Raw genomic sequence first — 24,515 nt, 5'->3', positions numbered from 1 at the left:
ATGAAGTGGAGACGAGGGATGGTGACCGTGCAACAGGGGTGGGGGGTCGGGAGGGATGGGGCGGTTGGAGGTGGGGGAGTTGGGGAAGTGGGAGGGTTGTGATTGCTTTGATTGTATTTGCTTCTTATTTGTTTGATACTTATCTAAGCAGAAAATTGGATTGTACTCTATTTTTTTGTGTCATAATTTTTTATTTGAGTTCAAAGATAGGCAATTTCATAGGTTACAAAACAATATTCTATTTTCTTTCCCTCCCTATATATAGCTTTATCCCTTCTCCTTCTTCCCCTTTCCCTCCTTTTTTCCACTTCCTTAATATATTACAGGTGTATATAATTTGTCACATACTGTACTCTACTTTTTGAAGCCTAAATGTCCTGCAGCTATCTCTGGGTTACAGAGACCTGCGTGTTGTATACAATCTCAAATAAAATTGTTTAAAAAAAAAAAAAAAAGTGTTTTCGCGGCTGCGTCTGACACAATGTCCCACAGTGCTGGTGTAAGGCCTCTGAATGTGTGGGTCTGCACCCGTGAGAGCATTCCTTTCTTTTAGGAGGTGCCCGTGAGTTATGCTGGTTCCTTCTATAGTCCCTTTTACCAGCTTCAGCAAGGTTTCCACCCCCAAATAGAAACTTGACCGCTTTGGACACAGTGATCTATCGGGTGAGAAACTACGGGCTTTCTTTTGCCGTTCAGCAGCCAAACACTAGAATCTTCTACCCTTGGGGCTGCGTTTAGCGCCATCACTTTCTATTTTTGTGGAAAAAATTGAAATTCTCTTCAACCTGGATTAATTAATTCATCTCCGGCCATCTCCTTGACATTTCTAGCACGTGTGTACTTCCTCCTCAGTATATGCTCATCTGTTCAACTCTTTCCCCTGAGTTGCTTGTTCTTTAGCGCCTTGACACCTCGGAGAGGATAGCTGTTGGCACGCCACTATAAATATCCTTTCATGCAATTGTAGCTTGTACTTGGATCCAGAGGTGATTTTAAATTGTCTTGTCGACAGTCTCAAGAGTCTCAATTAAGCTGATGAAAAGCAGGACTGCTGCTGCTGTCTTCCCCGGCGCTGCTGCACCAGCTGAACAGCTCCAAACCCTTTCACACCATAGCACAAAGGTGTCTGTATGTGGTCCAGCGCACACAATCCCGTGTTTAAACAAACTTTAAACCCTACTCGACGGATGGGGGCGCTGCATACATGCAATGTGTGAAACCAAAAAAAAAAACATTTCTCCTATCTCAAGGAGGCGTTATTTTTTTTCTACGCAAAGTCATGTCAAGCAATTTTTGTAGAGCTGTCATTGTGTGAAAATCCACGGGTGTTGGCGTTGGAACTCCCGCATTGAAATACACCTGTGACAGAAAGTAGCACAAAGCCACTGAAAGTGCTACTTTAAGGGTTACTTTCCAGCGCCAAAAATGTTATGCGGTACAATTAAATACTTTATCAAACTTTGTGCTGCCTTGCATCATTTTATGGAGGCACAAATTCTTGATAAATCTGCCCCAGTACAAACCTTGAAAAATATAGACTTTTATGCCTGTGTCTTACTAAGCAGAAACTCCTTAGGTCTTCCAATGTTCTTATTTTTCATTTACCAGTTTATTTTCAAATTGCCCCAAAATCTATAAATTCCCGAATTCACACACACCAAAAGCACTTAAGTCAAGCATTGAAAATGCAATAGGTCTCGCCTTTGATTAAGTTAAAGCCATTTGCTTTGCCAATGGTATTACATAGCAAAGCAAATGGCTTTAACTTAATAAAAGGCGACACCTATTGCATTTTTAATGCTTGTTTCTTGAGCGGAGGTGCTATAATTGAGCCAGTTGTCAACACCAGCCCCGGTAGGAGTCTGCCACAGTTGTTTATTAATTAAATATTCATTAAGGCACTAATACTTGCTGCCCACGCCAATTGCTCCACTTGTAGGAGTGTGAAGGTCAGTAGTTGGTACTGTCATTGGCACCGCTGGCAGAGACAGTGGGTGGCGCAAGCTGCAGTGGCCTCCTGACAAGTGCCCTGACACCCATTGTTTTACAAATTAAGCACTGCGAGTGCCCTTTAGCATTTGAGCCTGCTTTCCACAATTGTTCTTTAGCCACGTCCGGTGATAAGTTATGACCACCATAGGCATCTGCCTTATGGTGCCACCACAAATGCTCACCCGAGGGCACCAAATCACAAGAACTAGCTAAAAAAAATTAAGCTACTGTGGGAGGGTACTGAAGGTTTCTTTTCCTTAGCACATCTCACTGGATTGTTCAGTCTTTTTACTGCCAAACTGGGAAATACTTGTTAAGTGCATACAGATGGAGTCTGGAAATTAAATATTTAATTATATAATAGCATTTTTTATAGTTCATAAAAAGCCCACACGAGTGCCAGAGTGCTTTGCATAAGAACATTTGTGTACCAACAGAAATTACAACAGCATATTGTATTTTATAATAACTAGTTAGGAGTTTGAAATTATTTGACAGTTAAGGACCAAACTATCCAGGAGGGTTGACTAAATTATGCAACAAGAAAATGCAAATTATGCAGCGTCATTTTGTGAGAGCATCACTTTCTTGTGTAACGTTTGCACAGGTTAACTTTGTCTGGGCAATGGTTTCACCATATTAGTGGCAGTTTAACATTCAGGTACAGAAATAAGCAACAGAGAGGGGCCTGCCATTGCACATGAACATGTGTTGTCGTATTTTTAGTAACCTTTGATCAGTTTGAGATAAAAACATTTTTTTTCCTAAAATTGAATATTATGCAACAGATGATGCATTATGCGGTAAATGTGGCAAATCCATCATTATGAGGAAAAGGACACACACCCGAAATCTCATAATTCCGGTGACTCTGTACATAGTAATACAGGACAGTAACATAAAAATTGTGAATAGAATATGCAGGGTGAGTGACATACCTGAAACCGAATAAAAACCAATACAGGACTATATTCTTAAACTACAAAATAGACTAATAGGTCTTTTTTTACAGTTCGACTTGGTGCTAACATGGCATGTTTCTAACCTGCATAGGGTGGACTTGTAGTATTTAAGAGTTTTCGTTTCTTACGTCCTGGTGGTTCAAGGAGCATGTGTCTTCTTGACTGGAGTAATGTCTGTGCCAGATTCTTGGAGGGTTCCCAGAATGATGCTTTATGCATGATGCAGGCTGTTTTAACCCCTTCCATGCTGGGCCGTTTCCGCCGCTGTGCGGTAAACAAAAGAACAGGGCGGGGCAGTGACGAACCCCAGCCGTCATCAGCACACGAGCGCCGCAGAGCGTGACGGCTGGGGTTCGTCACCAGCATGGAAGGGGTTAAAGATGCTCTTTGCTTCTGCCGGGTGCCACTCCATTGGGTACAAAAAGTTACGATGTGATCCAAATTTTGCACTCCCGTCGCCAGCCTGCCAGATGCATGGAGGGGCGCTAGATGCAGATTGGGAGCACCTATGATCTGGGCATTTCCACTGTCCAAGCTCAGCAGTACAGGAGATTGGATTAGTAACTTTGAAATCACAGTGTGAGATAAAACGTGTGGCTCCACAGTGAAGTCAGTGTTGAAATTGTGCCTACTTCCCCATTTCATTGATGTATGCTTACATTCTTAAGGTTTTTTGTCCGTGGTGTTCATGCAGGGACAGGAGATGTGCAAGCGTACGGAGTGCACATCTCCTGTCCGTACATGTGCCATCTCCTGTTCCCCTTCAGAGGAGATGCCAGAGAGGAGACGCAATGCGCGTGAACATCGCCTGTCCGTGCGCGCACATGATTTGTCTCCCTTTGCGCACCAAACAGACAACAATAGTCTCACCAAGGCAAAGCCGCGCATGCGCTGTGGTCACTAGGCGAGACCTAGAAAACCAGAAGGATTTAAATAGGGGTGTAACAATCTTGCATACCTCTTCTCTACTGAGGTAGAATGGGCTGCTATGGTTACCCTCAGAATTCACTACTCCACAATGAAGGATATGGACTTCTCTTACGACCTTTCGTTTAGCACCACCAGACTGAATCTTCCAAACGAAAACATATTCTATGAGAGTGGCTACTCCCAAGCCATTTCTTTCAGATGTTAGTTTAGTTCATGGATGCAAACGAAGACTACAACACCCAGAATGCATACAAAAGTCCATGACTGGAAACCAGGCCTATAACGAGGCGGATGGAGGTGGTAACCCTAAGGTGAGGTTTCGTCTAAGAATTTTCACAATTACACATGCACCGTTGTGGCCTGCTGGTGAGTCTGTGTGGGACTACACTTATTGCGAAGGCCGGGTCTGGTGGCTTTGTGAACTGATACTTCATTTTAGGGGCCAGTGTTTGACCTCATGGTCACAGGTTCAAATACCAGTAGCCCCACTCAGCCTTTCACCTGCCTGAGGTCGATAAAATAAGTACTAGTGAGTTTGGTAACTATAAACCTGTTATTCAGCACCAAGACACTCTTATCAGTGAATATGTGCTTTACAGGTACACGTTATGTTATTACGCCTACTATACAGAGAACAATTGTTTTGTGTGGTTCAACTGGAACAAGACTGTAGAAGGAAGGATTGTGAGGGACTAATCAAATGTTTGAACAATGCAGCTACTTTCATATGCTTAGATTAGGTTACAATTAAAGTAAGTTTTATGTTAGGAAGCATACCAACAGGATACTCGATACAGTATTTAATTTCAGAACATACAGCAGACGATCAAGGGCTTGCGCTGGTCACACATACAAGTAAATATATAAAACCATGTATGCACGATTGTTCGTGACCAGGAAGTGCTGGATTACTGTAACTGTATATTTAGCTTGAATAAGCTGATTTAATGAATATAGGTCTACCTAGAAGGAGTCGTTTAGGAATGCGACCAGGAAACACAGTGCCGCCTGACAAGGGTGCAACTATTGTAAATTCTGCTCACGTTAGCAAGCGAGGCTGCTCGTGGAGGGGGTCAGCGCAGTCATTCACTGCCTGCTAAAAGCACAACATGCACTTGATACATCAGTCATAGTAGTTGAAAGGGTTTGTATTTGTAAAGAAGGTTTGCCTAACTGTTTACTTACGTTGAAGTACACCCGATTCTTTCTATTTATCCTTTTTGGAGTAAATACAAATAAACCCGACATACTATTTTGCTTTTCTATGAGTGCCTTTTTAGAAATACATTTCACATTCGCACTGCTGCATTATGGCAATAATCGCATTTTATGCACTTTACATGATGCCCAAACAGACAAATACATTGTTTAAACACATTTATGCTTTTCAATGACAGAAAATGTAACAAAGGCTGCAAATTATCATTATTTGCAATATACAGTGCAGGAAAGAAGTAAAAAATCGCTTTGATAAACCACAAATTACGGTGTAGGGAGGCCGATGGCGCAAACGCAAAGAAGTGGTTAGGGTGGCGTCTGTGCCAATCTGCCTATGGTTTTCCAATACATATGCATTGTTTATATACACTCTGCCCGCCAAAGGATTTGTTAAAGAGAAATGCTATAGCAAAGTTCTTCTGGCTTAGATGTTGGTCCGAAACCGACCGTATTATACAAACTCTGCAGTATTTTCTGAACACAGACGCCACAACTGCTGAAAACAAACGTAGTCCTGTTATTAACAGATCTGTGGAAGACATGTCAGCAAGAGCATCTAAGACCTGAGGCGCTACACATAGAAGACAACTGCCTGCAGCAACTCTGGGCCACAACAAATTCCGAAAATCAAAATGTGATGAAGAAGGGGAATAGAAATGTGTAATGGGAACAACACTACACAGCGTACTGTAAAATTATCATTTTAGATTAGGCATGTTCACAAAATGAAGTCCAGGGAGATTCAGTGCGTTAGAATCGCACAGATTTGGTTATTTGCAGACACCATGTCTAGAGGAACATCTGCAAGGTCAAAGATGGTAAATTTGCATAGCCTAATAAATAAATGTTGGAACTAAGGGCCTCTTGCTACCTGTTACAGGCTGCGCCTTCAGCCCATAGAAAAAAGCACTGTTCAATATTTGGCAAAATGGATTTTGAGAATAACAAGCAAACTACATACATAATTCTTAATATTTAGGTCTGAAAGTCACCAATGCCTTGCAAAAGAAGGAACTATGGGAAGTATGACAGATGTATGAAGGACTGTAAATTTCCTAATTCCTTCAAGTTTTATTTTTTTATTTTAATCAGAGGGCTCGGGTAGTGGAACAATGTTGTAAGAGATTGATAAGATAGAAACACTAAGAAAGGACTACTGACACCAAGTAGCCATATTGAATGAAGTACAAATATACAACAAACAACAAGAAGTACCTGCTTAACCCCCTATTGGCTGTAAGAATTCTGCCATCTGGCCACCTGGCGATGCTCAGGAGGGCTCTTTGGCATCCTGCTTTTACACCAGTGTATACCAGTTCGTATCCTACACCTTTCATTCCTAGCTGTACATCACACTACAGCCTTCCGCACCACCACCTTGAAGTAGTATTATGAAGTACTAGCAATTGTCTGTCACCAATGTCTGCCTAGATCACGTCCAGGTGGTGGGTCTTTGCTCTGTATCTCTTTTTAGTTCTGCGCTCCAGTTGAGGCTTTCATCTTTTCTGCCTGGTGCCTCTTGGTTTTCCCAGTCTTTTCCTTGCAAAGTCTCAATACACTTGTCCTTTCATTTGCGTTTTCTTGGTTCCTTGCACCTGGTTTATTCCTTGCACTTGGCTCTCACTGCACCTGGGCTCCTCCCCTGAACTTGGCTCTCACTGCACCTGGGCTCCTCCCCTGAACTTGGCTCTCACTGCACCTGGGCTCCTCCCCTGAACTTGGCTCTCACTGCACCTGGGCTCCTCCCCTGAACTTGGCTCTCACTGCACCTGGGCTCCTCCCCTGAACTTGGCTCTCACTGCACCTGGGCTCCTCCCCTGAACTTGGCTCTCACTGCACCTGGGCTCCTCCCCTGAACTTCCACCTATTTGTGGGCCGAGGGCTCTGTGTGCACTGGCTCGCAACTGACCACGCTGCTGAGTCTCCTTCTCTATTGTGCTGACCCTGCTGTTAAATTCCCTTGCCCACTCTTTGATTTCTGTTTCCATTGTTACTTGACTCCATTTCCCTGTCCTGGCTAGTCCTTTGCATCTGTTTTTTGTCTCTCTGTCCCTGTCATTGCCGTGTTCCTACTTCTGACTGCACACGTTTTGACCTGTCTTGTATAAGCATTTTCCCTGTCTTGTGTTCTGTACCTGTTCTGAATGCATATTCCCGTCTTGTCCTCGTTGGCGTGCAGATTTTAATTATTCTAAATTCTGTTTATTCCAGTCCTGTTCTTGGTCTTGATTCAAGTCCTGTTTTTCCCTGAGCCAGTTCCTGTGTCTATGTTCCCTGTTGTACTTTCCTGTGTTTGTGTTGCAATTTATATTATCGTTGCTACCAAGGGTGCCAGCTCGATTAGGAGGCTCATGCCACTGGCACAGAGACCGGCGTAACACAGGCCCACGCATCCCCCGCAGTGCGGGGGGGGGGGGCCCTCAAGCTCGAGGGGCCCCCCTCAGCACTGTACTTTGGCCTGAGAGCTCCTAATAGAGTCCGGAGGGGGCCCCTCCATGTACCTGGCAGGGGGGCCCCCTCAATTATCGTTACTCCACTGACCCAGTGCTCTTTCTCCTTAAGAGCTGCTGGGTGTCCCCCGAAATCTGCAGGATTCATTTGCTCCAGGCCTTCTTGTAAGATTATTTCACCTCACAGAGATCATGTCCTCGTAGCATACAAATAATCTTTTAGAATAGTTTCATGGTTTGTACTTTCTTACGATCTTTCTAGTTTCATTTGAGGGTTTCCAGTTCATGTTCAGTCCGATGATCACAGCCTGTTCCAAACGGCCCCAGTTTTTAGCTTCTATCCTAATTTTCTTCTCAGCTTTCAGATAGTTTAATCCCATTTTAAAAAGAATTTCTTGGTCCCTGCAGAGAACAAGCACCTCTGTTGTCTCGCCTTGTCACTAGCTCAGCAGGATCCCTGATACAGCCCTTGTTACATAACCTTGTCTCGAACAATGTTCGTGTCCCTGACAGCAGAAATTGCGCAAGCAGCAGGCGATTTTCCCAGAGAAATGTGTGCTATGGTTAAGATGTACCAAACCAACATTAAAGTTAAGACCACAACATAATAAAACTTCCAAATCTATTCAGAAACTACAAAGGCCAACTGAAGGTCAGTGGGACCTATATATCCACCCGTGGGACCTTCATCACAGGCAGCCATTGGTACCATATTTTACTTTAGGACATTTCTGTTTCTTAAGTCATCTAGCAGATGCAGTTGCATGTTGACGATTGTCAGGGTGCCAAGAAGTTGGATACATTATTTTTTGGTTCCCAATAAAGCAGTTGGGTTTGGTGCTAAAAAGCTTGGAGCAGGACAACATAGGATTTCATAGCTGATGAGGTTGCTTTGCTGCTGAGGTAACCTTGCCACCTTGTCCACCTCCCCCTTTTACCTTCAGACGTAGTCAGTTTTTTGGTTTTCAAAATATTACAGCAAGGTAAGGCGAGATGCTGTTGCTGGGCAGGGATCCTCAAGGCTTGATATATATCTTCACCATGAGGTCCTGCTGAAGCCCTTTTCTTTGACGCTAAAAGCTCTTTTGTGTCGAGAGTACCCACCCTAGAATAACCTCAGCACTTTGGCTTGGTCAAATAAACTGTTAAGTGCCAAAAAATATCTTCATGCTGGAAAAGTTACACCTGGTCCTTCTTACATACCTCTGATCCTTGGTGAAGTCTTCTAAGCACTGGATCCCTCCTCAACCCCGAGTGCTTTAAGGTCCTGTAAAAAGTGGTCAGCTGGGTCTTCATCAGAGCAGGCAGCAAATCTGCCATGTGTCTCCCTGTAGCAGCAACGGGTGAGCAGCTCCCGTCCCTGGGTGCAAGCAGGAGTCCTCAGTCTTCTTTTCTCAGGAATCGGGAGCTGCTTCTCATTGATATTCCTCCTGAGTCCAGGAAGGTTCCCAGCAGTTGGTGGTGAAGTACCTCTCTTATTCTGTGCACTCTGTGATTGGAAAATTCCCTCCACTTTATCTTGGTAACTTTCCTACAAAACCCCCACCTCCTTTTGCAGTTCTTACTTTCCAAACTTGATGCAAACCTCACCAGAGTTCATGAATCTAGATGGCCTCCAGAGCCCCCCCTCTGTAAGAGCACGGTGTTCCCTTCAGACACATACCAACTGAAATGAGGTTTCCTCTCCTTTTTCTAGAACCGTTTTTACCCCCTCCTGGAAACCGAGAATGAATTCCTGACCTGGCTAACGAAATTAATGTTTTCAGGTCCAGAGATCCCAATTTTGGATCTACACTTCAAAGGAAGAGCTGATGTGACAGACATCTGTGTTTTCGTCTGTTACTGTCCCTCAGGTGACTCATATCTGCTGGTCACTGTTGACAACATTTTAGCCATCCTGCCATGAGGCTTTTTCATCGTTCTCCCGGAGGCCAGTCATTGACACCCATTCTGGGGTGTGTATTCAAATCCCAGGAGTGGGGTTTCTAACTGTGCCATTTCAGAACAAACTGGATTCAACCAAAGGTAGGGTTTGAAAGTTGCCTTTCTACTACAGTTATGAAAAATCTAATCACCTTTTAATAAAATGTGAAAAAAGTTTGAATTATTATCTACCATTTTCCCAAGCGGAATGATGACATTTGCTTTTAATTCACAATCTGGCCTGTTCATGGAAGCTGTAGTTTTACCTCACAAATGACAAACCGCTCTTTGCAACTGTTCACTGTGGGAACTTACCTTTCCTTAATATTTAGTATGTCCCACTTTTATAAGTTAAGCAGCCACCCCTGCAGACTTCCAAGGTGCACTTAGGGGTGACTTAGCTGATATAAAAAAATATGTCCCCTACATGGCAAAACACCTTTCTTTGCCATGTGTCACAGCAGTGGTTTTAAACTGCAGCTAGTCAACGCGTTCTGAGGTTCTCTGGAGTCTAGCACTTAAGACATGCAGTGGGTAGATTAGCTGTCTCAATGCCACCAGCACCAAGTACGGAGAATCACTACATAATGATTTTATTGCTTACAGATGTGCCTTTTGCGCTGGGTCATCCCTCGAACAAAACCATTCGTTTCATAGAATGCTCAGAGGACTGTTGCCATTTCACCCAATCACAGCAAAGGTATCTAAAACGGGTTATCTTCAACCTTCAAAGAGCTGGTGGAAAAGAGACACATGACAGCCTCTCCTCTGAAGGTTGCATAGTTTTTAAATGAGAAGGGTTCCTGTTCAGATGCTCACACTGTATTGTCTCAGTTCTGGTCTTGATGGTGGTATGTGGTGTTTCAGTTGCCATTCTGCCAAATCTACCTTTGTTTTGAGAGATAATCCTGCATCCTGACACATCTTAAAAGTAAATCCAGCACAGCCTTTTACTTGGGATCAATTTTTAATAATCATAGGTATGCAATATTTCACAGATGGGATTACATGTCATATGAGACCTCGTTGCAATCCTCTGGTCCAGTCACGCGCCCGGTCGCCTCTTGCTCGCTGGTTTACGCTGTGGTCCTCCCAATCAGAGCACTCTGGGCAATTACTCATTATCAACACACTGCAAGTACATTTATTTATTTATTCAAACGTGGACAGATGTGAACAATTCTCTAGTAAGACGTGTTGTGAAAGAATCGCAACCTTGGAGTGATAACTGGCAGCAGCGGTGAAACGCATAGATCCTCTCAGGAGATAGACTGCTAGTTTTAACGTTCATCCTGAAACACAAGAAAGATATGTTTACTTTCCAAATGCTACGTAACGCACGCAGTTATTTTAGTAACTTCTCGTTACAGTAAGTATGGCCTTTCTGTGAAAACTTCATTTGGAACTTATTTACAAGGCACAAATCGTATAAAAAGAAGTGGGGAGAATGACCAAGGAAGACAATATGCAAATGACCTCATGACATCACGACGTAGCGCTATAAAAGAAATAAAATAGTGCTATTTCAAATATTTGAGTAAATACTGGGACAGACTAACGCACCGGACAGTCTTACAGTGTCTGCATTTATATATAGCGACAGAACAAAGGCAAAAGCATGCCTCTCTCAAGTACCTGTGAAGAGAAGGCAAGCTGTGTGCCTTTGTTTACCTCTGTGGCTTTACATTCAAATGTAAGATTCCAGGCGGCCCCTAGTCCGCATATACAGACAAAAGGAGGCCGGATGGCCCCTTACGTTCGGCCCAGCTGGAGGAGAAACAAGCATTTGCAATGCAATAGGTTTCGCATTTGTGAAAGTTGGAGCTATTGGTGCTGTAAATGACATATTTTAGATATTCATGCACATTCGAGGTGAACCTTGTGCGATTGAATGAATGGAGTTGTGAACTGCTTCAATGCAACTCGATAAAATGACGTTATTGGCATTGAAAAGTGTAGGCAAAGGTAAAACAAATACAGTTACACAAAAATAAAACATAACAGCAGGCGGACTGGAGAGTCAGAAAGGAAGACTATTGAGTTAGTTGCAGCTGTGTAAAAAGTAACATGGGGTGGGGAGCGGAAAGTAACGGGGTCCGAACCATTTCAAAGGGATGCTTATCTTTGTATTTATACGCCATTACTTTGCCTCGTATATTACAGACATTGGTACTACAAGCCTTACACAGACCAACTTGGTAAAAATAGGTGAACATGCATAGTAAATGCGCGTCTTTGCGCTTAAAGTATTGTGCACACCACAATGACCCAGCCAAAGTTTTAACCCCGGATATATTCACCAGACTTGATCAAATAAGAAACTTTACCATTCAATGTGAAATCCCAGAATAAAACATAGGCGCACCTTATATGAACGCAAACAAGTCTACAATTAGGACAAATATTCAAACTTTAATATCATGACTTGGGTAATATTAAACAAATGCTGCAGTCAGATCTGATCAATTAGAAGTGAACAGCGTTTCTTCCATAAAAGATGTACTATAACTATACTAACTATACTAAGTAGTGAATGTCATTTGGAAAAAAAATGACAGCAGTTTTAGGGCAGAGTAACAGCAGTGTGTTTTTTTTGTAAAATGTGCAATTCATGTTACTAAAGGATAGATGGCTAGAGCAGAGAATAATTAAAGAAGGTTGTGCTGCAGTTTAAAGGTTGCATGTTTGGCTTGTTGAACTACAAGTTTGATCAAGAGCTTTAATTTTTCATTGTCTTTAAAGTCTATACCATCTGTTCTTCCTTGCAAAGGTTCTAAAAATGATCTTCTGAATCCTTTCCATCTAGGCCCGTTTATCCATCATGCAACTCACTCTTTCTTGAACTTCTGTACTTGATTCACTGTCTTCAGCAAGTACAGAATGCAGCTCTTTGTCTTTGCTTGGACTGACACACTGTAGTCCAGTCTCTTATTCATTTGAATCTGTTTCGTTGGCATTCAATACCAAGGTGATCAGTTTTTAAGATTGGGTGTATTTGCCAAAAAGCCCTCCAACATAAAGGGACATCAAGGGACTAAACAAATCAAAATGCCTTTCCTTTTAGCTGACTCACTCTTTGTTCTCTGCTTCAGTCTCATCTATCCAAACATCAGAAAAATGTGTCCATCAGGGTTCACCTTTTCTTCCTGATTGTGATAGCGTGGAACTCCTTGCCTTCAGTGTTGTGTTCCTCTAGTTATTCAGTTAGAAATCCTCTGTGCCTACAGAAAATCCTAAGGCCAGAACACCATAGTAGATATTTGCGTACTTTAGAAATTTGTAGGAAGTGCAAAGTAATATAATGTGGGCAACCTGGTAAAAAAAAACACATACCAAGAAAGGGCTTCAGCAATCCATCTTGTTTGACTTTGTCAGTAATGATCCTGGATGCCAAGGATGTGGTGGCCTTGGACTTCCCGTACTCTAGTAAAGCGACTATTCAGAGGACAAACTAATAACTAAACTAGTAGTTTCTACTGAACTTTGGATATTGTTGTACAAAAGTAGAGAAAATAAAATGTAGGTTTTACTCTAGAACATGCTAGAACCCTCCGGAATATCCACTGCTCTCGGGCTTGTAATGCTTCACTTCAAGACTTTAAACAAAAGCTACATAAATGAATGAGTAAATGTAGAAATAGTTCCAGGGCATGAGAGATGGATGGGCACAAAGATGCTGGGGATCCTAGCACGCTGTGCTTGGATCTAAGGCGTCCAACTCGACAGCTCTCAAATTACACTCTTTTGCCATGTATTAAGTATGACCTCCGATAAAGTAAGAATTGCTCACCCTTGGGTTACGTTTTCTTAGTGTAGCAGATGGAAAACACGACCTCCCTCCTCTGGACACACTGTTTTCAGCTCATCTCGGCCCAGTTCCAGCAGCTGTTTTCCGGTGAGAACTCCCAGACATGTCACTGTGCTGTGGAAGGAAAATGGAGAAAAGGCAAAATAAGAAGCGTATAAATTAATTCATGGAGGACTGGGAGAAAAAGAGCAACCCGAGAGGAGTGACGGGGAGGCAGAACCCAATGGGGTGGGAACATCCGGAAAGTTAAGGGAGCTGCGAAAGAAGATAGCAGTAGGTAGCAAGAATGCAGGGAGAAAGACAGAGATGGTGAACTGTGAACAGGCCTAATACCTTCAAGGGCACATGAAGGTCAAGACACTATGAGGAGGAGGTCGGAGATCTTTGTGTATGGAGCTTTTCCATGTAGAAGAGAGTGACTGGAGATCAGATCTAGTGTTGGCATGTCCCTTTGGCACACAAATGGAGAAAAATTAAAATGAGAGGGATACAAATATGGATCATGAAAGATTAATAGAAAAGGAGGGAGGTTGGGGAGACCCAATGTGTTGGGAAAGTTGGAAAAGTGTTGGGGTGGGGAAAGAAGATGCCAGTGAGCAGCAAGGATGCAGGTAGAAAGACAAGATGGTGAACTGTGAACAGGCCTGTTACCTTCAAGGGCACATGAAGGTCGAAATACTGTGAAGGGAAGGTAGGAATCTTTATGTGTGAAACTTTCCCTGTAGTAGAATGTGTGAATGTGATTGTACTTCCAGTCTGGTGTTTGTATGTGCCTGCAGCGCTGCAATCTTCCAGCAGGAACTAAAAGAGGAAGGGAAGGTTCCCATAATTGCTGAATGACCAGGAGGATCAGTGGTATGTATGGGGAGCGTCTGGTGTGACTGGTGGTTACTTATTGGTTTTGAGAATGCAGGGAAGTTACTGAGTAGGTTTGAATAGAGAATGCTCGTGTGGTTTGTTGGTTTTGTTTCGAGCAGTCACCATGCAGGGTGGCCCTGGCTGCTGTGCTTAGGTCTTACTCCCCAAAGTAGGCTGACGGATCTGGTAGGGAATGATGTTCTATCAGGATGACCTACACATGGCAGGGGATTCCCCAGGAAACCGGGCAGCATTCTGTGCGGCCCAGGGTCTGGGCAGGACGGCTGAAGCCTCTGATGAGATTCCGCAGAGCCTTGCTGGCTCCACACTGTCAGTACAGCAGAAGTCCTAGCTGGCGATGAGGAGGATCTGTCGAAGTGCAGTGGCAGGGCACCACTACAGGGCTACCAATCTGGGTAGGTGAGAATGGGTACAGGTGGGACGGTGCTTCCTTGTCTAGATGAAGGGTTGAGCCTCATCTAGAACAAGCCACAGATCCTTTAGAAGCAGAATAATCTAGCCCAAACTCAATGGAACCCTGAAAGAAATTGGAGGTTCAGCTCTACCTCTTGCTCAAAAGCCTCTGTTATGCATCATTAGTTTTCCTATTTCATCACTGGGGATGGTGTGTTAACCCCAAAGGTCTCCCAAGAAGTCCTGTTCCAAAAGTTAATGACCCATGGACTCTAATCTTATTTTACAGAGATAGAGGGCCACAAGAGCCAGTATTAGGTGGGGTAAAGAATGCTAGATCTGTGTGTAGTTATGTCTTTCTAAACACCCTGACCTCCCAGTGGCCAGCAAGACTGTTTCTGCTGGGCCTCCTCTTTAGCAGGGATGCAGCTGTAATAAAGACCTGAGATTGGCACAAGGCAAGCTTTGTGGTAACTTGAATTCCATAGTTCTAATGATCTCCTGAATGGGAAAGGCCTAGTAGAGGCACAGGAGTATTAGATTATGACATTGTCATGTCTTTGGAGTCATGCACCAAGTCTAGCTGGCGGACTGGACTCTGGTACTTATGCTAAGGACACACCCCATCATGTTTCACCATCATCATAGTGGGGTGAGTGGTAAGCATGGAAAATAAAGGGGTACATTTGCAAATTACTTTGTTTTGCTGTTTCTAAATATTTTTCCCGTCAAACGTAAAGAATGCAGTATGCATGTGTAGTATCCTGCATTTGTAATGAAATGTATTTTACACCTCCTGCTCAGCCAGTGCCTGTGCTCTGTGCCCAATAGAATGTTGAAGTCTTGATGAGGCTTGGAATGTTGGGACACAGAGAGGTGAAGTGACAGTTGGACATGGGCTGAGTAGCAGACAGGCTGCTCCTGGTGGGGCTCTCCTTCAGAACTTAACTACTTGTTGTTCTGAACTATTCAAATTGTAATCTACTTGAATAAATCATCTTTAAATACTACCTTTATGCGTCAACCTCCTCACTACATTTATACTCTGTTACTTTGTTTCCTTTTGAACACTAGCTCTTTAAAAGGATTTCCATAAAGCTGCTATAGTTGACAATCTAGAAGTAAAGTAAACGACCATGGCAGTGGCAAATAAAATCAGTCCTGGCAGAAACATCACAACCAACTGTTGTAACCTCGCCCTTGGTTTCAACCTTCTCCTTTTCCACCCCCATGCTTTCCCCACCTTGGTTCACCCCTTGCCCTCTGCTGAAGGCAGAGATAGAATGTTGAGATGACCACTGTTACATGACACGACAAGCTGGGGACACCGGGTTTAAAACTACTTTAATAAACAACCTTTCAACCCTGTAAGTTTGGACCCTTTATTTCCACAATTTTGGCGACGTTGGCCGGAAGCTGGGCCAGGGACAGCAAGGTGTCCCCCCCCCGGAGCATTTTTGAGAAGCTTGGTCGGAGGAGAAATATATATTGGACTTACCCGCACCGTGAATGAATCCCTCCTGCGCTTCACGTCAAAGGAGCAGTGCGAGGTGAACTGGGCGCTGAGAGCCAAGGTATGAGGATTACTAAGTGGGCAGCGGCTCTCATGTGGGCAGTTTCGTGGTGATCAGCCTTTCACGTCAGCTTGCTGGAGCGTAACGATTTCAAGCCAAAGGTCGCGCCCCTGCCCGAGGCGTGTCTGGAGCGACGAAGAAGTAAGGTGAGCCGGTTTTGAGAGAGTACGGGAGCGTGTTCCCTGGCGGCCTTCGTGAGGAAACCTTCACGTTGTGTCTGACATTGGGAGGAGAGCGATGGTGTTTCCCGTGGTGTTTTCCCTGGCGGTCTTCGTGTGGGAACCTTCACAGCGTGACTGGCATCGGGATGAGAGCGGTGGCGATTATCGTTGTCTTCTCACAGACGGAGGGGGCAGTTGTAAAAAGTGCGAACTGAAAGCCTGATTAACTGTTTTCCTGACTGAGCCGGCAGCTCTCCTCACAGGAAGTTCCCGCCTTCAGACGTCGTTCCGATCCTATTGGCTCTGTGAGGAAATTTCATCGGAAAAAGAAAGAGGACTGATATCCTTTTCTCTTCGTGTTATTTTGAGGAAAATATTTCTAATGTAATGTTGAATTTGAGAAAATGTTTAAACATAGTGATGCAGTAGGTAATTGACACTTCTACTACTGGGTGTTTGATACTATTTATTTAATTTTTGGTTCTCCACATTAATTTTTGGGGTTAGCTGGCCAAAAGGGTTCTTCATTTTGGAAATAATAAGGGAAAGTTGACAGGTTTCATTCAGGATCTAATCTTTATGGCCATGGCAGGAGCAGGAATGAGTCAGCCCCCACCTTTCTTAAATGAACTGGGCGAGCCTGACATCCCATGGAAGAGGTGGGAAGGAATTTTCAAGTCTTACCTCATAGCAATAGGGGAGGTAATTACAACAATGTGAGAAAACAACATATATTACTGCACAACTTGGGGATTCAGTGCAGGAAGGTTTTTGAAGACATAACAGGCAGACAGGTAGATGACGAACAGGAAGAGGTAGAAGGGATAAATGTGTATGAATATACTCTGAGGAAATTGGAGGAACATTTTAAAGTTAAACTTATTGTTGTACTAGAAAGGCACAAATTTTACAAAAGGGTGCAAAAGAAAGATGAAAAAGTCACCAACTATGTTGCTGTCCTGAGGGGTTTATCGGCCACTTATTAATTTGGGACTTTGACGGATTCTATGATTAGAGATCAGATTGTTAGGTGTACAAATGATCCTAGGATCCAAGAGGAACTACTCACTAGGAATCCTAACCTCGAGGAAGCACTAAATATAGCAAAGGGATTAGAGTACACTGCGTTGTGCATGAAGGAAATGAAAATCCATGAGGGGGTCATCAGAGAAAAAAATGAGAGCAAGGTTGTTCATGAGGGGCAGACTGTTTGTAAGGTTGGGGAAAAGGGGAAGAGCAATCAACGCGACAATATACAAGGGTTATTTTGCTACAAATGAGGTAGTCCCAATCATTTGGCGAACAACTGGAAGTGTCCTGCCAGGGATGTTTTATGTAGGAAATGCAACAGGAGAGGGCACTTTTCAAAAGTTTGTAAGAATATCAATCAAAAAGTACACATGGTAGAAAATGTTGAAATTGGAGATGGGGGTGAGAAAACCTTTATATTACAAGTGGGGGATGACGATGCTAATGAAAATAATGATTATCCCAAATGTGAAATCACCCTTGATGGAGAGAAATTTGAAGTATATGCTGATTTGTGCTCTCCTTTTACTTTGATTGACAAAGGTTTATTTGATGAGAAGTTTTCAAAACACTGTGTGGAACTAGAGAAAGCTGATATTAGTCCAGTAGGCTACTACAAGGAACGTATTCCATTAGAGGGTGTGGCAAGAATGAGGATTACATTTAAGGACAGGCACACAGTGGGAAAAGTATATGTAACCACGAGGGGATCTAGCCTCCTTGGGTGGAAAAACCAGAAAGAGTTAGGGATTAAGCTGGATCCCAACAACAGAGAGCAAGTGCTATTAGTGGAACCACCTAATATTGCAGAAAACTTAACCACTGAGTTTAAGGAGATGTTTAATGAAAACCTGGGGGTGTTAAAAAACTACATGCACAGAATCACTCTCAAGGATGGAGCTGTACCTGTGGTACATAAAACACGATCCATTCCACTGCGCATGAGGGAGCCATTGAAAAGTGAGTTGGAAAAGCTGGTCAGCCAAGGGGTTATCAAGGAGATCGAAAGCTCAGCATGGTTGGCTCCGGTTATCATCACGACCAAGGATGGAGGAAAGAACATTAGGCTATGTGTTGACTTGCGAGGCCTGAATGCCAACATTCAGGTTGACAGATATCCTCTCCCGAGAATCGGAGAGATGTTGAGCACCAATCAAGGGGTGAAATTTTTCAGTGTCTTGGACTTGTCCTCGGCCTATTATCAGATAGAGCTACATCCGGAGTCACAATCCCTGACTGCTTTCACAACCCCTTTCGGAAATTTTAAATTTCTGCGGATGCCTTTTGGTTTGGCGTCCGCAGCTGCAGCCGTCCAACGAGTTATGCAGCACATTCTCAAAGACTGCACAAAAACTATGTGCTTCCAGGATGATATCCTGATTTACGGATCCAATGAAAAAGAGCACAATGAAAAATTATGGAAGACATGACCCCGCGCATAGCAAAATGGGTATTGGGTCTACAAGGTTTTAATTTCAGAGCTGTATACATTCCGGGACAACAAAACAAGGTGGCGGATTTCCTCTCAAGGACTCCGATCTGCTGTGCAGCAGAGGAGGAGAAAGTGGATGATACAATTTAGGAAGTGGGCTTGGCAGCAGTGACGAAGGAAAATTGGGAAACTCAAATGGAACGAGACGAAACCTTGAAGAGGGTGAAGAGATATATTGTGTCAGGATGGCCAAACAAATGTAAAGAACTGGACACTGAAATTCAACCGTACTGGAATGTTAGGGATGACCTTTCGTTGGAGGGGAACTTCATTTTGAAGTCAGGAAAACTAGTTCCTCCAGAGGGGATGAGGAATCAAGTGATCGTACTGGCCCATGAATGTCACTTGGGCAGAAGTTTATGCAAATCAAGGTTACGTGCAGACTACTGGTTTCCAGTAATGGATCGAGAGATGGAGGAAAAAGTACGCGATTGTTATGCTTGCAGTTTAAACGACAAATCAAAAGTAACTAAACATTCTCCTTTGGTCCCGGTTGAAGTACCTATGGCACCCTGGCAAAAGCTGGGTTTTTACATTACGTGCCCCATTCACAGGAGAGGCTGCCAGGACTGGTACCTGTTGGTATTGATTGACTATTTCTCTAACTGGATAACTGACAAGATGGTATACAATATCAATACCAAGTTTTTGATTCACTTCTTAAAGGAGGTGTTTTCCAGAGAAGGCATTCCTACAACGATGGTAACGGACAATGGCGTACAACTGATCTCGGAGGAGATGAAAGAGTTTCTAAGAGACTGCTCGATTACTCATATCGGTACACCATTATATTGTCCCAAAGCGAACAGCAAAGTGGAAAGAGCGAACCGCCTGTTGAAAGAATGCATAAATCTGGCCAGCAAGTCAGGAAAAAACGTGGAGGATGCCATCATAGAAATGCTGTGGGCATATCATACCACTCTAAACTCCACTTCAGAACACTCACCGTTTGAGCTTTTGAGACAAAGAAAGGCTGGTTCAAAGCTTTCTCCCAATTGGATGGGCAAGATTTTTTATGTGGAAATTGATCAGGAGGAAATAAGAAAGAAGATTGAAAACAAACAGAGTAAATACAAAGAATGGTATGACAGGAAGTGGGGTGTCAAGGAGAAGAACCTCAAGGAAGGACAGATGGTGTACATCAGAAAGCCCGATAAACTGTGGAAAAGAGGAGACAAATTCTACGCCCCAGGGAAAATATTGGAAGTTAAGAGAAATGTTGTAGTCATGGAAGACGGGAAAATGTGGAGCCAGGACCAGGTAGTTCCTGTTTTAGTTAGAGACAACAAAATAAGTTATGGGAATTCTGAGTTAGGGGACAGAAGGCAGGAAATTGGGCAGAGGAGAGAAAGCTTCAGGCAAAGAACCTCCCCGTTCTGGCACAGGCAGTACAGCATGAGTTAACAGTTAGTTGCTGCGCTTCCTGTATGATTCATTAGATCTTTACCACCTGTTAGTCGTATATCTGGAATTTGGCTGTGGTCTTCTGCGCAAGACCTTATATTTATGACATTTGCATTTCCCCATTGGGTTATGTTGTTTTTACTTATTCTCAGTTCTTTATCCTCACCCTCCCCGGGTTCTTTCTTCATCCCCATCCCTCCCTTGTCCTACTCCTTCCACTTTGCTTCCTCTGCGTTCTCCCTAGGGAGGATGATGTGTTGTAACTTCGCCCTTTGTTTCTCCCTTCTCCTTTTCCACCCCCATGCTTTCCCCACCTTGGTTCACCCCTTGCCCTCTGCTGAAGGCAGAGATAGAATGTTGAGATGACCACTGTTACATGACACGACAAGCTGGGGACACCGGGCTTGAAACTACTTTAATAAACAACCTTTCAACCCTGCAAGTTTGGACCCTTATTACCACACCAACTCAACACTGCAAGGGCCGCAACTTGAATGAGGCTATGAGGGCAGGGTTTGGTCATAGCAAACCATCCATACCTGAAAGAACGCCCCAGGCCTGCAGCCCACTGGGGAAATGTTGGAGTACCGGCATGGCTAATCCAACCTCATCAAAAATGGTACCCTGAGGCATGCTGGTGCCAAGCCAATAAAGGTAGAGGAAGGGTGTGGCTTGTTTAGCACCTCCTGATTATTTAATCTTCGGGATACACTTTACTAAATCAGCCACAGGACAAATGGATGCAAGCAGCCAGGAGTTTAACAGGATAAGTACAGCAGTAATTCAGTCTAACTGGTAATGCTTCATACAGGTCTCTTTCAATATTCTCTTTTTTTTAAGGACTCAAATGATTGCAAAGAGGTTTTTCGCTTATCACCTGATCCACCACCCAGATTAGGAGACTGCAAAAGTAGTAGGGAGACCATTAACTATACCAAAGACTCCACCACGCTGTAGTTCAACAGTAACTCGCTGCAATGTAGCGGTGTGTGATTAAAGCTTACTTTTACTTATCCATATTACGACATGTGGATGGTCTCAGCGGTTCCAACTTCCATGATGTTGTTATCCGATTGCCAGCATTTTGTTTACAAACAAAAAAACACTTTCTATTCTACTTGGGAGGGGGGCGGGGGCGGGAAAAAATAGCACATGCCCTTCTGTCACAAGTGGGATTCAAAAAAAGGTTTATGTTTGATTCGTATTATAAAGTGTTGGAAATGGGTGTAGTAAACTGTTAATATGGATATCCATGCGTTTATCGATAAAAAGGAACTATTGTCCTTTTTAATAGAACCGCCTGTTGTGAACTCAACATCTATCTCGACATTCAAGTATGTAGGCAGGCCCTGAACCTAGGCCAGGGATTACTGATTGATGGGTTGCATGTGGGAGGGTGCATAGCAGGGAGGCAAACACTCGGTCAAGAAACTCTTGGTTAATTCCACAGATAGGCGCAGCAACATTACAATGGTCAGGGGAGATTGCCCCAATAAGCGCTGGGATGCTTCCGAGTAGCCATGCGCTATACAAGAACCTTTCCAATTCCAATTCCAATTCCAATAAAGCACACCTGGCCAAAGGGGGTAGGCACGCTGCCAAAAACACCATAAAGTCAGATGCCACATGATTTAGGACCACATAGCCAATCAGGACCTAGCACACGAAGTGATCACACCTCACAATTCTGGACATCTGGACACATTCACCACTAGCCACACTGTGTCCAAACGAGGTCAAGACCCACCTATAGTAACCATTGATCATTCATTTATGACTCTAAAGGCAGCAACCAACATTCCTCATTATATATGGTATACTGGAAACCTTTAATTGCTTGTTGTAATTTTGAATATAAGATCACAAACCTGATGTAAATTGAGACAGTCCTCAAACCTAGTGCCTGTAACTGTTCTCTCGGCTGAACTGTTTAATTAAATAAACTATTCCTGTTTCGCCAAATGCCTCGTCTTCTGTTTTTAAGAAAATCTGATTCGAGCAACATTTTAGCGAGCTAAATAGGAGGATTTGGGACCTCTAACCCAACTGCAGCCGAAGGCAGGTGACCCCGCCCGGACGGATTTACGTTGCACAACAAGATAGGTGGGCAGCCACTGCAATTGATTGCAAGTTCTGATGAATCCCCATGGCAGAAGTTCATCCTGAAGCAGCTGTCAGAGATTGTAAGAGCCTACAACTGAACCTAAAACATAGTCTAAAGCAATTGATATATGGTATACTAGAGAGAAGCGTAAAAAGATAACTTGCACGCCCTGCCACTGACAGTGTCCGGCATACAACCTATTTTATGTGTCGTAACTGTATCATTCATAAGGCGGCCTCGGAGGCATTCCCATTGATGCCACCTTTGTTCAAAAGCTGACCGCTAGCTGTGGTGAATATAGTGTAATAATATCTGAAGCCCTTGATAACTCCCTGGACGCTGACTTTTGTGACATAGCTATCCTGAATGGGCGTAGTTGACACCTCAGTCTCATAGTTTTTTAGTTCAAAGGTTTCCCAGTTCTAAATAGTTTTTTTAACACCCATAGTATCTGGAAGAAAGTTTCCTGGAATGTTAGACGTGGCTGAAAGACAGATTACTCTGTGTCAGGTGGTTGTTATAGATCTAGTCTAGTGAATTTGTCAATAGTGATTGCATGAAAGGCCTGCCATTGCCAGTTTTGGGGAATTTTTGTGACATGGTAGAGAATCAGATGGCTTTTCTTTGTCAGGTAATGGGGGAAAGTCAGGATTGTGGAGAAGATTGATTAGTTGTTAGAAATTGATAAGAAAATATTATGCATGCAAGATTGTTAGAAGGACTGCACATGTTAGTCTGTTGTAGGGAAATCTTATACATATAATATTTATTTTTTTACCAGAAAAGCTTGTGCTCCTCAGATGATTGCAAGAAAGTTTTACAAGTTTAAAGTGTTTTCTTAATGAATTGGAACGTACAGTTTGGAAAAGCCATGCGTTCTTAGCCACGTAGCAACCTCTTTTGGGCTTGAGTTTGGATTCAGGGCCACCGCACCCTGGGCTGCTGTTTCCTGCGGGGAAAACAAGTAAAGATTTACACCTGCTCCTGGAAACATGTCGAATTACAAACCAATGGCCTGGAATTTGCGGCTCAGTAAATATTTGCTTGTCTTATTCATAAAGAAGAAATCTGTCATTGTAAAATAATGCATTACATCTATCCTCCTGTGCTGGGAAAAGGAGTTCTAATGTTTACACACACTGAACCGAAAAGAGACAGTCAATAGGTAGGTTATTAATGCTGCTGTATAGTTTTGAATATCTGACTTTACAATGCATCGCAATACCACTCATGGCTGACAATGCATGTCAGTGACCTGCAATGCTGTTGTTAAGTCTGAAACCCTAAGTACAGCTAACTTTCCTTTACCCTCCATTACCTTTACCCTTCCCTTAAAATTTTAATTTCCGTTTTTTAACTATCAAAATGTTTGACATTTAAAAAACAAGCATTTACAATGGAATGGTTTCGCCTTTTGAAAAGTTTGAGCTATTGGCATTGTAAATGACAAAATTTGTATTTATGTGTTGGTTTTGAAAACAGATAAATAAATGGCATTGTTATTTACAATGTCAATAGTTTAATCTCTGGCAAATGCCACACAAAAACACACAGACCCACACACAGACCCACACACACACAGACCCACACACACAGACCCACACACAGAGAGAGCCACACACAGAGCCGCACACACACACACAGAGCCACACACCCAGAGCCACACACACCTACCCAGAGCCACACACACCCACCCAGAGCCACACACCCACCCAGAGCCACACACCCACCCAGAGCCACACACACCCACCCAGAGCCACACCCACCCACCCAGAGCCACACACACACTCAGGAGAGCAAGCACAGCGAGGGGGCAGGGAGGAAAGCACAGCAAGGGGGCAGGGAAGCAAGCACAGCGAGGGGGTAGGGAAGCAAGCACAGCGAGGGGGCAGGGAAGCAAGCACAGTGAGGGGGCAGGGGAGCAAGCACAGCCAGGTGGCAGTGGAGCAAGCACAGCCAGGTGGCAGGAAGCAAGCACAGCCAGGGGGCAGGGAAGCAAGCACAGCCAGGGGGCAGGGAAGCAAGCACAGCCAGGGGGCAGGGAAGCAAGCACAGCCAGGGGGCAGGGGAGCAAGCACATCCAGGGGGCAGGGAAGTAAGCACATCCAGAGGGCAGGGAAGCAAGCACAGCCAGGGGGCAGGGAAGCAAGCACAGCCATGGGTCAGGGAAGCAAGTACGGGCAGGTAAGCAAGCAC

General features: G+C 43.7%; 1 protein-coding gene across 2 annotated transcripts in view; it reads right to left on the bottom strand.

Moving 5' to 3' along the window:
• Positions 1-10,427: 10,427 nt before the first annotated feature.
• The window catches only part of LOC147663242 (epidermal growth factor receptor kinase substrate 8-like protein 3), a 65,650-nt gene continuing 51,562 nt past the window's right edge, over positions 10,428-24,515 (bottom strand). Inside the window, exons 10-12 of one of the 2 annotated variants that reach the window (XM_086950598.1) lie at positions 23,177-23,268; positions 13,266-13,397; positions 10,428-10,767 (exon numbers count right to left, since the gene is read on the bottom strand). In XM_086950598.1, the coding sequence (XP_086806724.1) occupies positions 13,283-13,397; positions 23,177-23,268 (207 nt within the window). In that variant the 3' untranslated portion in view covers positions 10,428-10,767; positions 13,266-13,282. Of the gene's footprint in view, positions 10,768-13,265; positions 13,398-23,176; positions 23,273-24,515 lie in introns of both variants that reach the window. The other variant, XM_086950597.1, reaches the window with a different exon arrangement.

This window comes from Lissotriton vulgaris, unplaced genomic scaffold (assembly GCF_964263255.1).
Source record: "Lissotriton vulgaris unplaced genomic scaffold, aLisVul1.2 SCAFFOLD_2692, whole genome shotgun sequence".
NCBI lineage: Eukaryota > Metazoa > Chordata > Amphibia > Caudata > Salamandridae > Lissotriton > Lissotriton vulgaris.
Note: the sequence above shows the minus strand (reverse complement) of the source record. Positions and strands in the feature narration are given on the sequence as shown.